General features: G+C 47.9%; 2 protein-coding genes across 2 annotated transcripts in view; one reads left to right on the top strand and one right to left on the bottom strand.

Moving 5' to 3' along the window:
* Positions 1 to 12,898, top strand: part of LOC119446831 (septin-1) — a 610,438-nt gene that overhangs the window by 224,073 nt on the left and 373,467 nt on the right. The window lies entirely within an intron of this gene.
* Positions 1 to 12,898, bottom strand: part of LOC119446821 (serine/threonine-protein kinase mTOR) — a 246,829-nt gene that overhangs the window by 28,970 nt on the left and 204,961 nt on the right. Inside the window, exons 47-49 of the mRNA XM_049664437.1 lie at positions 7,224 to 7,346; positions 6,613 to 6,695; positions 1,774 to 1,921 (exon numbers count right to left, since the gene is read on the bottom strand). Of these exons, the coding sequence (XP_049520394.1) occupies positions 1,774 to 1,921; positions 6,613 to 6,695; positions 7,224 to 7,346 (354 nt within the window). The remainder of the gene's footprint in view (positions 1 to 1,773; positions 1,922 to 6,612; positions 6,696 to 7,223; positions 7,347 to 12,898) is intronic.

Below are 12,898 nucleotides of genomic sequence, written 5' to 3'. Positions count from 1 at the left end.
GTCCGCTAATGTAAGACTGTTTTCAGCCAGGCACTTTTTGTATATCATTCTTACTTTTCACACATATGATTTTTATCTCAATAACTATCGTACCTTCACTTATTGGTAACACTTCCATATTTATTAACCTTATTGTTTTGTCCTATATCTTTGTCCTATATCTTTTGTCCTAGCTATAGTTTTATGGTCAAAAGCTGTGTCAGCCTTTTTGAAGGACAACCTTTAAAATTTTAAGCATACACCATATGCGTCAAATTTGTTTTGGAAACAAATGTGTGAGCGTAAGCGAAAGTGTGGCAAGAACGACTAGTTATCTGCTGGGCTTGAAACTTACCCTAGTATTGCTTTACTGTAAGTGTTGCACTTCTATTTTTAAGGTGAGATGTAAATACTGCAATACGCGTAAGCGTACAAACTGCGAAAATTAAAAATTTTTACACTGTCAGCGAGTGCAGAACTTAAGTTCCCGCCGCCTGTCATAGCGCGCCTTCACGTGTTCCAACACAACAGGGCGGTGCAACTGGACCTGTCACCCCCCTGTATGAGGAAGCGTGGTATCGAGGCACCCCGAGAGGAAAGTGCGAGACAAGAATCTGGCTGCATACACGCCTCATACATAACGCGTCCCTGCGGCGACAGTATGGTGTGTCGCTACATCGCTTCAATGCAAATCACACTTATGTCGACCGTCATCGTGAGATAGTTTCTACAAGAATTTTTTTTTCACTTGGATGAAGCTGATTTTAAACAGAAAGAATTTCCTCTGCCCATCAATTTCCAAGCAACCAAGGTCTACTAATGAAATAAAGATAATTGCGCAACAAAATAGCCAACTTTAAATGTACTATCACATGCAATAACAAGAAGTCTTACTCAGGCTGCAGTTTTGTTTGTAGCGCAGTACTGCCTGTGCACTACAAGTGCGCTTTGGCTAACAACAGTACACTACTATTTCCATGTGCCTCTTTGATGGTGTTTGAATGATTAAGCTTGCAAGGCATTGCATTTCTTTATTTTCTAATTATGGTCAATCTTCTCTGTCATGGATCATTATGAGAAAGCAAACAAAAACAACTCCACAGTGATTTACTTGCACTAAGAACAGATATTCAAACTATGCTACTTAAAAAAAAAATAATAATCAGTAGGCATCATCTCAAATAAACAGAGCAAGCTGTGATGAATGTCCTTCATCCGAAAGTGCCATTCATTTCTTAAGATGCTTTATCAACAAGACAAAATGTTCACTTTTCAATAGGCATCATGTTTGCACACAATAGTCTCTCATTCCTCGTTCCGTGAAAATCTTCTATATCAAAAAAGAATATAAAAACGAGTGTGTTGGATAAAGCTCAATGACTTTCACAGCCTGCCTGCACAGGTAGTTTAGTGTTCTGAACAGAAATCATTGCCAGAAGTCTGTCTGGCTAGCTGACAGAACTGAAAGAGGTCAGTTTTCAACTGAATTTTTTACTAAAGGTTACCCCTTGTGTTTTAAAACTGACATAGCTCATTCTTTGTGGGCGACTGCTTTGCTACAGCGATGGCAAGTTTCCTAGTTACACAGAATCAAAAACTGTTACTGGTCATGGTAAACACTTCGGCACCAAGAGGGCTTCACAGTCCGGTAGTGTTGTACGAAACCAGTGAGGCTTCATGCATCTGCAGCGTATCGCTAATGAAGTGACACAGGCTCACTCGCATGAACCAAAGTGTGTCAGTAAGGCACTGAAAAGAGTAACGAGAGTAGCAGCTTCACACTATATTACTTACCTCCATCGCATTGATGAGCATGCGTGTAAGTCGGAAAGGAATCTTCTCTGGAAACTTCTCACGTGTCATGGCAACTTCAAAGCAGTCTCCAAAGTCTATGTGCAAAATCTTTCCACTCAGCCGGTCCAGCATTAAATTGGAAGGATGCCTGACAAAAGTGAGAAAAAAAAAAAATTGAAGATTTAAGACCTGATACAGTCAACGACCGATTTTCTGGATGCCCAATTTTTCGGACATGCCCGATAATTCGGACGCCTTCACGGCACCGCCACGTACTCCATAGAGTCAATGTATAAAAACGTCTGAAATTTCGGACGCAAAAAACTCCGCCGTCCGATTTTCTGGACTTCTTGCCATGACCGCAGGTCCGAAACGACATTAATTGAAGCCACCAACCCCACCATTTTCATTATCTCGCCTCCTCGAACCGGCACTCTCGCGTGCAGATCCGCTGGCAGTCGTAGCCACCACGGCGGCAACGCTTGGCTTAGCTACTTCGATGTTCACTACTAAGCTTTTTTCTGTTCGGTCCCATGCTTTTCATTGAAATAATTTGCCGCTGTTAGCAATGGCGCCGACTCCGTCTTTGTAATCCTCACCAATGTCTTGGAAACTCGGAAAGCACGGTGCGTTGCATAATACCGGTTCCAGAAAGTCAGATTCGCCTCAATACAGCAGTATTACGCAGTGAAGCATATGCGAAGTATTGCAGTGAAGCATATTTGGAGTGGGAAGGGGCAACTGTCACGGTATATTCCTTAATTACACGCGCGTGCACCCGCCGCCTCGTAGCACAGTACAAATTATGACACACCGTACTGCCAGTGTACTGGCAGGCCTTCATAGTTATTTCAGATGTGCCTGTGGCAATTTGAGCCCTTGGGGGCAGTAAAAGGCATGCATTACCGTACTTTCCGGTGTATAAGATGCATTTTTTTTTCTGAATTTTTCGGCGGTGCGTCTTATAGAACGGTGCGGCTTATGAAGGTATTTTTGGAAAAAGTGCTGTCAAAATCGGATTTGATGTTATGGCCACGCGAAGCTCACTGGTTGACTTAATTGCTACGGGTTCTGTGCGCGCTATCGAGGTGGCGGGAACGTTCTTCTCATGATCGAGTTCCCGCCGTGCGAGAAGGACGGAGCAGCAACGCAAGCAGCGGCAGGCCGACCGCGAGTCACCTGACCCCGAATTTGTTGCATCTGCAGATCGCTGTCAAGATACGGCGGCCGCGCCAACTACGCAGTTGCTACCAAAGTACAAGACGCCCACCCCCCTCCTTCCCGCACTGCCTTCCCGCTTTCCTCTCTTGTGCACGATTCCGCTCACCGTCGGACGCTCTCACTCGCACATTCAGGAAATGGCGCGTGAGGACGATGTTATCGTCCTTGGACTTTATACGGAACATCATGGCAACCATGATGGCAGAAATGCGCCTGGAGTGGAAATATACGGCACTCACACGCTTGCGCGTGGCCCACGTTCACGGAGTGAAACGTCACTGTAATTTTTTTAAACCGCTTACCGAACGAATAGGTGCGTCTTATACACCAGTGCGACTTATATACGTTTTTTTCCAGAAAAACCGCCGTTTTGAGGGGAGTGCGTCTTATACAAAGGTGCGACTTATAGACCAGAAAATACGGTAGTTATTTCAGACTGCCCGATTTTTCGGATGTTTTTTAAATTTGCGCATATGAGACCTGGAGCTGTTTTGACCTATCATGGAGGGCTAATGGCCAATTTGGAAAAAGAACAGATTGGAATAGTTTTACGTTACACCGGCCCTAAAATGTTTCTTGATGAAATCAGCACATAACCAATATACAGCATAGACCACTTATAACGTAACCGCTTATAGTGCAGGACCGGATATAGTGCGGTCTTTTCAGACTCCCGTTGATTTTCCCATAGCACTCCATGTATACATGTATCGCTTATAGTGCAGTTGCGGGAAACGAAATACCGGTTACAGTGCGGCTGCCTGGGAGTACGTAAGTCAGCGGAGACGGCGAACGCTCCCCTCAAACGGGCGCCCCACAAGGAGTGCTCGAGGAAGAAAGATGAAGTGGAGGGGAAGGGCAAGTGGTGCGAACGGACAGCCAGTGAGGCTGAAACCAGAATCTTGAGTGCGAGTCGAGTCGTGAAATATCGCGGTGCGCATGGCGAGCGAGGGCCACGAAACTGCCAACGCCGGCCAACGCACGCTTCGCGATAACGGCAGTAAACGAAACTTCAGGGAGCGGGCGGCGCCGGCACAGCATGGCGAAGGGCGCACGCGGAGACCGTGGAATGTGAGGGAGGACGGCGACGGGGAAGCGGATTTCGCCGCGGCAACTCTGCCGCTTCAGTGGCTCCCCTCGCCCTCCCTCGTAGCTCCCTCACTTTCGACTGTCACCGTTCACACCCGCCGCCGTGCAGGCGCCACCGCTGGACCGCTCCAGCCGGCCCGGCGCCAGCTCCCCGAAGTTTCGTTTTCTGCCGTTATCGGGAAGCGGGCGTTTGCCGGCGTGGGCAGTTTTGTTGGCCGGCCGGGGACAGCGCCGCTGCTTCCCTCTGCGCCGTAGCCGCAGCGTGCAAGGTCAACTAGGTCAACTCCTGACTAGAAAGTAGAGGAAGCATAAAGGAGAAAGAAGGGTTCACTGCCATTTTCCTTGCGTGGCTACGGTAGCGTGGCTGAGACGTCGGCACGTACACGCATGTTCCGGCGCAACGCAGAATCGGCGACCTTGCCATTTGAGAGATGGTGGAATTTCCGCCGCGTTTTTTTTTTCTTTTTTTGTTTTGTTCGCCCACGACATTGAGGGGTCTCTCCTAAGCTTTTACTTTATGGTGGTGCTGGAGCAATGCCGGTCGGAGGCACCGCCGCGTGATTTGGATCGAATTAACGAGATTCGACTGTAAATTGAATGCAAACGTTCTAGCCGCATTCCTCGACTGTCGCATACGCGTGGCGGCTCGGTGCACATGTTTTGCATATGTGCAGGCCTTGAAAATTGTTGCTTTGGTTATAGTGCGGTGCCGCTTATAGTGCGGATATTTGTGACTCCGGCGACTTACGTTATAAGCGGTCTACACTGTACTTAGAATAAATACTGGGTATAACAAAGGTGCTTTTGTGCCAAGTGCAAATTTGTTTTAATGCAGTTCTACTGTATTTTAACAGTCTTACAACTATTCTCACATGAGAACTCTAGTCTCACATTTGTGACTAACTATTTCCATTCAAGGAAAGAGTTGGGTTTTAGACCAAAATTTTAAAAATGCCTTTATTCTTCTAGTTAAGGTGCTGAGAGCTTGTAGGTTATATGCTGAATCATAAAATGTCAACCAACAAGACTATTACGGAAACATTTAAAGATTGTTTACATTCCTCCAACATGAAAACTTAAAAAAAAACTCAGCTGCAGGTGATAAATGGTCAACATTTGAATGCTGTTGAAATACGAGGGTTGTCCATAAAATAAGGTTCCCAATTATCTTTCACAATGAAAAACATGTTTATTGGCAGTGAATAATCCATTTCTCGAAAGCTTAGACTTTCCCCTATTTTTCGACATAATCGCCGTTGAGATCAATACATTTTTGCATGTGGTGCACCATTTTCTTTATGCCTGAATCCTACTTTTCCACCGCACCGTGAAGGTAGCTTAAAACCTCTTCTTTCAGCTCCTCTCTCGTTCTGAAATGTGTCCCACCCAGGCGTTTCTTTAATTCAGGGAAGAGATGGTAGTCACTTGGGGCTATGTCTGGGCTATAGGGTGGGTGTGTGACAGTATCCCATCCAAATTTGTTGATGAGATCGTTTGTTACACGGGCGATATGCGGATGAGCGTTGTCCTGATGGAAACACACTCCCTTCGTGAGCATGGCTCTCCTCTTGTTTTGAATCATGCGGCAAAGGTTCTTCAATGTCTCACAGTAGCGGTCTGCATTGATTGTCGTACCAGCAGGCATGAATTCGCACAACAATAACCCCTTCGTGTCCCAAAAGACGCTTGCCATCACTTTGCCAGCAGACAGTGTTTGTTAGAACTTCTGTGGCTTCGGCCACTCTGGATGTTTCCAATGACGGGATTGTTGTTTCGTTTCTGGTGTCGTGTAGGGGACCCAGGTCTTGTCCCCAGTGACAATAGAGTCCAAGAATTCCTCGCCATCAGTTTTGTAGGCCTGAAGAAATTCGCGGGCTGCTTCAACATGTTGCCATTTGTGGTCTTCCGTAAGCATTCTCGGGATCTTGCACAAACCTTGGCATACCCTAAATGGTCTGTCAAAACTTTGTAAATACAGGTCTTGCTGACATCAATGATCATCTCGCAGAGCTCCTGAACTGTCACCCTTCGATCTTTCAGCATTGTTTCTTCCACTTTCGCAATCGTTTCGTCCAAAACTGATGGCTGTCCAGAACGCTGTTCGCCATGAACGTCTGTACGTCTGTCTTTGAATTATCTGTACCATTTGCACATGTGTTGTATGCTCTTACACCTTTCTTCGTAGACTTCACACATTTGGGAATTAATGTCCACCGGCGCAGTGTTTTTTGCAGACAAAAAACGAATCACACAGCGTAAACCGCACTGGTGGGAGAAGCGAGTGGGAGCTCCATCTCTAACGGCTGCCAAGCCAAGACTGAGCGTTGCAGACAGCTCGTCGAGGCGGGGACTTGGAAAGGGGGAACTAAGCTACACGCCACTGTCTCCGGATCTCGCGTAACAGCGTTCCTCGTGACTGCAGCTCCTTGGGAACCTTATTTTACGGATAACCCTCGTAGTAATCTTAATAGCACACCTAGTCACTAACAAAGATGATTTTGAAGGCAACATAACATATTAGTCACTGACCTGTCTCCAAGGCCAAGTACATAGCCGACCATGGACATGACGGCTAAAGACCTTGTGTAGTTGGTGCGCCGATCAAACCACACCTGGATGCAACAAAAGACAGCTCTGGTCACGCTTCATGGGCAGTGCCGTTTCAAAATGTGCTCTTAACAGAATCATTATTTGCTCACTAACCCATCAGCACATGTTGGCACTAAGTCAACAAACTAGTGTAACGCCACTCTTGTCTACTCAATTGTTTCATTGCTTGCTCATATTGCTTAAAACTACAAATGACAGAATTTTCATATTGCTACGCGACACTCAAAGACGTAGATCCTTGGATTTAGTGGGACACACCCATAGCAACCAATGTGTGAACAGAAGAGCACGATGTGCATGATATGGGCTGGCTTTCATCTTGACCGGTACTTACTACACTTGTAAATATACCTTGTATATAGTTTCCCACCTAGTTTGATTCCATGTAACATGTTTCATGCAGAAACATGAACATGTTTCTGCCCTTCTGTTAACACTTGCTTTAGAAATCCACAAAACAGGTCCAGTTGCAAAAGGGTATCTCACTGTGGAACATGTGAACTAATATATATGACAAACCAAGGACAGACCTCTGAGCTGGGGCTCTTCAGCCAGAGAAGTTTGGCTAAGTCATCACCATTGGTGTGCTCAAGGGCATGCTCGAAGACCTCCACCTTTTGCATAAGAGTCAGGTGATCATAGTCCGGGGCCATCTGGTTGTGCATGTGAAGAATAAGTCATCAACATGGTGATGTCCATCTACATACACCTCTTTTCAATAGATGAAGCACTGCAGAACAGTACAAAGCTGTGTAAGCTGGATCAGAACACCACACAAAGTGCAATAAGGGAGGATGAAAGTGTTAACACATGCAAGTGCTGATTACCAAATGGAATTTCAATGAACAAATGTACAAACAGATACAATGTGAGGGCAACAGTGAACACTAGCCCGGGCACAGATGGGAAAATCAGTGCAGCTCCAGCCCCCTTGCTTTGCACTCTGTGCTTTCACACTAGGGCTCTGAAACACTTTTCCCTGAAACATGTCAAATGCATTGGAATTAGTACTACATGTTGCTGGGCTAGTTGGTTCATGTTACGCAGCGCAGTTCGTATCACGATGAGGCATCGGCACGAGGAGCTATCAGCAATATCGCTTTATTACCATCCAAAAAACCAAACACAGAATGGGGAAAACTGGCTAACACAAGCATACATGTATACTTCTGTACCCGGGTGATGGTGCTCTCCATAATCAGGGTCCACCGATCATGTTCAGTTTATCTGCTGAACTCAGCGGCCAGGTTCAGTACACAACAACCCTGCCTCCTTAGTACGGACTCACCAGTCAGCCAATGTCAGCACTAAGTCTTTAAGGTGTTGGTTTTTTTTTTTCTTTCTAGGAACGCTGTGAACGGCTTGGGCCTGGCAGTTGTACTCTTTGCTCTGTTGGATGAGGTGTTGCTATGTCGTCCGAGGGTAGCATGACTGTTAATTGCTCCTCAGGTTCACTGTACTCTGATGTCTTGCTGCTGCTCGCTCTGCCAAGTGAAGGGCTTGACACGGGCTGGACCTGAGGCTACCCTTATGCAGGTTCAGGTTCTGCTACCCTGATGGGAGTGCTGCTCTGACGACGAAGCTGGTCCAGATGCCGGCAACACACGCGGCTGTCCGGGAGAGCAACAACATAAGAGATCGGGCCAGTTGCTCTGGAGATCACAGCAGAGATCCATGGGGGGGCCGTGGCTTTAGTTCCGTGCAAGGACAGGGTCCTTGGGCTGGAATGTGCGTGGTGGAGGCAGAGTTGTCAGCCGGGAGGACTTATCAGGGTTCTGGTTGCAGCCGGTCCAGCATGGTAGACAGTCAGCGGCCCATCAGTAGTTCGGACAGGAAGCATTCCGTGGCAGTGTGCAGAGTTATGTGCTGCTGTAGAGTAAAGTTTGCCAGGTGCTGTGCCCAGCTCCCTCGGATTATGCGAGATAATGGCTCTTTGATGGTCCATACCATCCTTTCAGCCTGATCATTTGTGGATGGATGGAATGGTGCAGACGTCCCCTGGGGGATAAGGTTGGCGTCCAGGAAATCCCGAAACTCTGCAGATGTAAATTGTGGGCCATTGTTCGAGACAAGGGTGTCTGGCAGGCCATGTGTTGCAAACAATCTTCGTAAGGTACTAATTACAGCAATATGTCATTGATAACATTGGTATGACCTCGAGCCATTTGGAATAAAGGTCCACCACAATCAAGAAGGTCTGCCCTTGGAATGGGCCGGCAGGATGTGCAGGTGCGACCATGGAGTACGGGTCGTCTCCCATGGGTGAACCGGTTCCTGGGGCATCTCTGGTCAATTTTCCTGGCAGGGAAGGCACCTTCAGACCCATTCCTCAATGGCCACTTCCATGCCAGGCCACCATACATACCTGCTGGCGAGTGCCTTCATCCTAACGATGCCTGGGTATCCGGAAAGCAGGGCTTCGAGGATCCGGAAACGCAGCTTCTGTGGAATCGCCACACAGTCACCCCAAAGTAAGCATTCCTTGTGGGCGGACAGCTCATGTTGCCTAGACACGAATGGCACAATTTCGGGACTCACAGCGCACCCCGGCCACCCCCTCCACACCCAGTTGAGGACATGGGAGAGGATACTGTCCTTGGCAGAGTGCCTAGCAACATCATCCACATGGACTGGAGATTCTGGAAGTACGTCCAGAAGCATGATAACCTCTTCTGGGGAAGGGTCATCCTGGCGCTGGTGCATTAGGGGAGTCTGCTGACACCACCTGCGTGGCCCAATTGTTTTCCTGGCCGGTGGAGGAGAGAATACTGGTATCCATTCAGAAAGATGGAGCAGCATACGCAGCGAAAGCATCTGTGGCATTTGCTGGTCTGACGTGAACAGCCCAAGGAGCGGCTTGTGGTCTGTATGGATCTGGAATGGGTGGCCAAATACATAGTCATGGAACTTCTTTGCTTCCGCAACCACCACAAGTGCCTCCTTATCAATCTGGGCGTAGTTCTGCTCCGTACAGGACAAGGTCCTTAAATAAAAAGCGACTGGTGCTTCTGCACCATCTGGCATTCTGTGACTCAACACCGCTCCTATTCTGTATAGGGATGCATTGCAGGCGAGGATGATTGGCGGCTTCTTATCAAAATGTGTCAGTACCTGGTTGGATGCCAGTAGTTGCTTCACATGGTCTAACACTATCTGTTGTGGGTTTCCCCACAGCCAGGGCACCTTATCCAACAAACGATGCAGGGGTTCTGTGATAGTGGCCTTGTGTGGGCACTATCATGATATGCATGATATATGCATGATAGAAATTGAGAAGACCAAGGAAGGCCTGCAGCTTGGCTTTGTTCGAAGGCCGTGGTGCATTAAGGATGGCTTGCGTCTTGGCTGGTGTGGGGTGGATTCGTTCGCACCGAGTCGGAAACCCAAAAATTTCACTTGAGTCACTCTTACCTGACATTTTCTTTTGTTTTTACCTTAAGCTCTGCATCTAGGAACCGCTGGAGGACTTGTTTAAGCCGACTAAGCAATTCCCGGTGCAAGGCTCCCGAAACGAGGACGTCATCAAAATATAGAATGACGCCTGGTGGCCTACGCAGTAGGTCCTCCACTAAACTCTGGAAGGTGCCAAGTGCGATGCTGACCCCAAATTGTAACCAGCGGACGCGGAAAGCACCCCAATGAGTCACAATGGTCTGTGCATCTGCAGATTCTTCAGTCACTGGCAGCTGCTGGTAGGCTTGTGCCAAGTCTAGCTTTCCAAAAACATCTCCGCCAGAGAGGGATGCCAGCAGGTAGCTGACCAATGGCACTGGATACGAGTGCTGCAGCAAAGCTTTGTTTGCCAAGGTGCGGACACGCGCCCCACACGCCCCTCACGTGGAGTAGACCCCCACATTTGGCGCTACCAACGTGGTTCGAATTCAGCAACACGGCGAGTTTTTTCTGTTTGTTGGAGCTAGGACTACTGAAATTCCAGCAAACAATGGCGACGAGCTTGTCTGACTTTCCAGATTTGTTCATGTTGTCTGATGTAGCGGCACAAAATCAGAGACCTAGTGCTAACGCATCGACAGCTTCCGAACAAGCCGGTAGCTTTGATTTTGAGTGTTTCACACAGAACAGTTAGGATTGCGGAAATGCCACGTTGGCAGGGATTAGGCCTGAAAGTAGGCATAACACGCCGAGCGCCTCGCCGTTTCGCACCGCGGACACAGAGGTACATATGCCTCTGTGTCCGTGGTGTGACACGAGAAGGCTTGGGCGCTCGCCCTTGACAATGACTAGGTGCAGTGGGCAGTCAAAATCTTTAAACTGCACTCAGACAGTACCAATCCCACGCAAAGCGATACAGTTGGCTTGATAGTCCCTCATGATGATGTCAAGTGGCTGCAGTTTGGGACACACCCATTTGCAAAAATATGTCTGGCTGTGGTGTCGGAGATGATCGAAAAAGTTGATCGCAAGTCTATCTCCATCTGACACTGTGTGCCTCCGATTCTGACTCCCACTTGTATTTTCTTCTTGGCAGGTTTATACACATCGTTGATAGCAGTGACCGAAAAGTCGTTGCAGGACGAGATGTTTGTGTGAAGAGTGGTCTTGAAACGGTGCGTCTGGCCTTCAGCTTCGGAATTTCGACATTGGTCTGGCTGCCTTCGGGAGTGGCAGGCCTTAGCAATGTGATCGGTTTCTCCACATCCTCGGCACTGGTCGTCACGGAACCAACACAGGCGGCATTAGTGTGAGCCCCCACAGCTGGCGCAGGAGCCGCTCGCCAGTCTCCCGGTGTCCCATTGCTGACCGGGGCTCACATGTAACTGAAGAAGATCTTCTGCGGCATCATGCTCGCATCGACCGTCATCTTCCCTTGGTGCACTGGCTCAAATAGCGGCGCATTTGTGCTTTGGAGCTAGAATAAGCTGGCTTTCTGGGCAATGGCCTCAGCGACGACTGCTTCCTCGACAGCTATGGTGAGGGACACCTCCTTTTTTACCTAGTCGCCACTTCACCGCGTCGTTCTGCAGACCGAAATGATCTCGTGTCGGTAGACCGAAACGAGCGCGGTGTCGAGTGCGTTGAAGTTGCAGTGATATGATGTGGTTCGTAGTGCGTTGTTGAGGGCATCGAAGTTGCAGTTGTGTGATGTGGTTCAGAGGGAAGTGAGGTAGGCGGTGGCAGACTCACTCAGTGATTGGTTAGGGCGGCAGAATTCATATCACCTGGCAAGCTCCAGTGGTTTCGGTGCTGCGTGATCTCGCAGCACGACAAGGATTGTTTCAAAGGTTTCTTTTTTTTTCAGCTGGGTCGGTGCCACAAGTGCCTAGGCCAAGTGAAACACAGTGGGACCGCAGCGACTGAGGAATATTGACCTCTTCTTGCCAGCGTCCGTAATGTCCTACGCCTCCATTAAGAACATGAAACATTGTGCATAGTCCTCCCACTCTTGGGGTGGGCGATGTCGAAAGGCTCAAGCCCCTCTGTTGTGGCTGTCGTCATTGTGAACGAGTATGCACTGGAGCTAGCCTTCCATAGCGGCAGTTTCAGTCAAGTGACTCGCTTCGGCTTGGCGCTGGACGAATCCCATCCTTGTCGCCAGTGTTATATAGCGCGGGTCTTATCACAATGAGGCATCAGCACGAGGCAGTATCGGCAATACGTATCACTTTATTATCATCACAAAAACCAAAGGCGGAATGGGGAAAAATGGCTAATTTAATCTAACTCAACTCATATCAGAGCCAACGCGCGTCACCCAAGACACTGCAAACATTTTAGATTTAGTACTGGTCAACCGTCCAGACAGTTTGTCGTCCATCACCTTTCTTAGAGAAATCAGTGATCACAAGGTCACCCATGCTTCTTTTCGCTTCGCTCCAGCTCTGCGGCAGAAGCATAAGAAAACTATACACTTCAACGACAAAGCTAATTATGGTGCAATATGTGAACATTCACAGAATTTTCTACCTTCCTTCCAATATACGTTTCATAACCGCAGCATTCATGAAACTTGGCTGATATTCAAAGAAAAAATAAACAACTTAACGAACAGGTTCATACCAAAAATTACCTTTCGACTGCATGAACAAAAAGCATGGTTTAACAATTCGTTAAAAAGACTAGAAAACAAGAAGAAACGCATGTATTGCGCCGAAAAATGCAGGACAAACGCGCGTGTGCATGGGAAAAATACTACGCTGCCGAAGCACATACCTATCAGCGATTCGCAAGGTGAAAAATGCATTCT

The sequence above is a fragment of the Dermacentor silvarum genome, chromosome 3 (assembly GCF_013339745.2).
Source record: "Dermacentor silvarum isolate Dsil-2018 chromosome 3, BIME_Dsil_1.4, whole genome shotgun sequence".
NCBI classification, from domain to species: Eukaryota; Metazoa; Arthropoda; class Arachnida; order Ixodida; family Ixodidae; genus Dermacentor; species Dermacentor silvarum.
The sequence above is the reverse complement of the archived record's forward strand: the minus strand, read 5'-3'. Positions and strand labels throughout refer to the sequence as shown.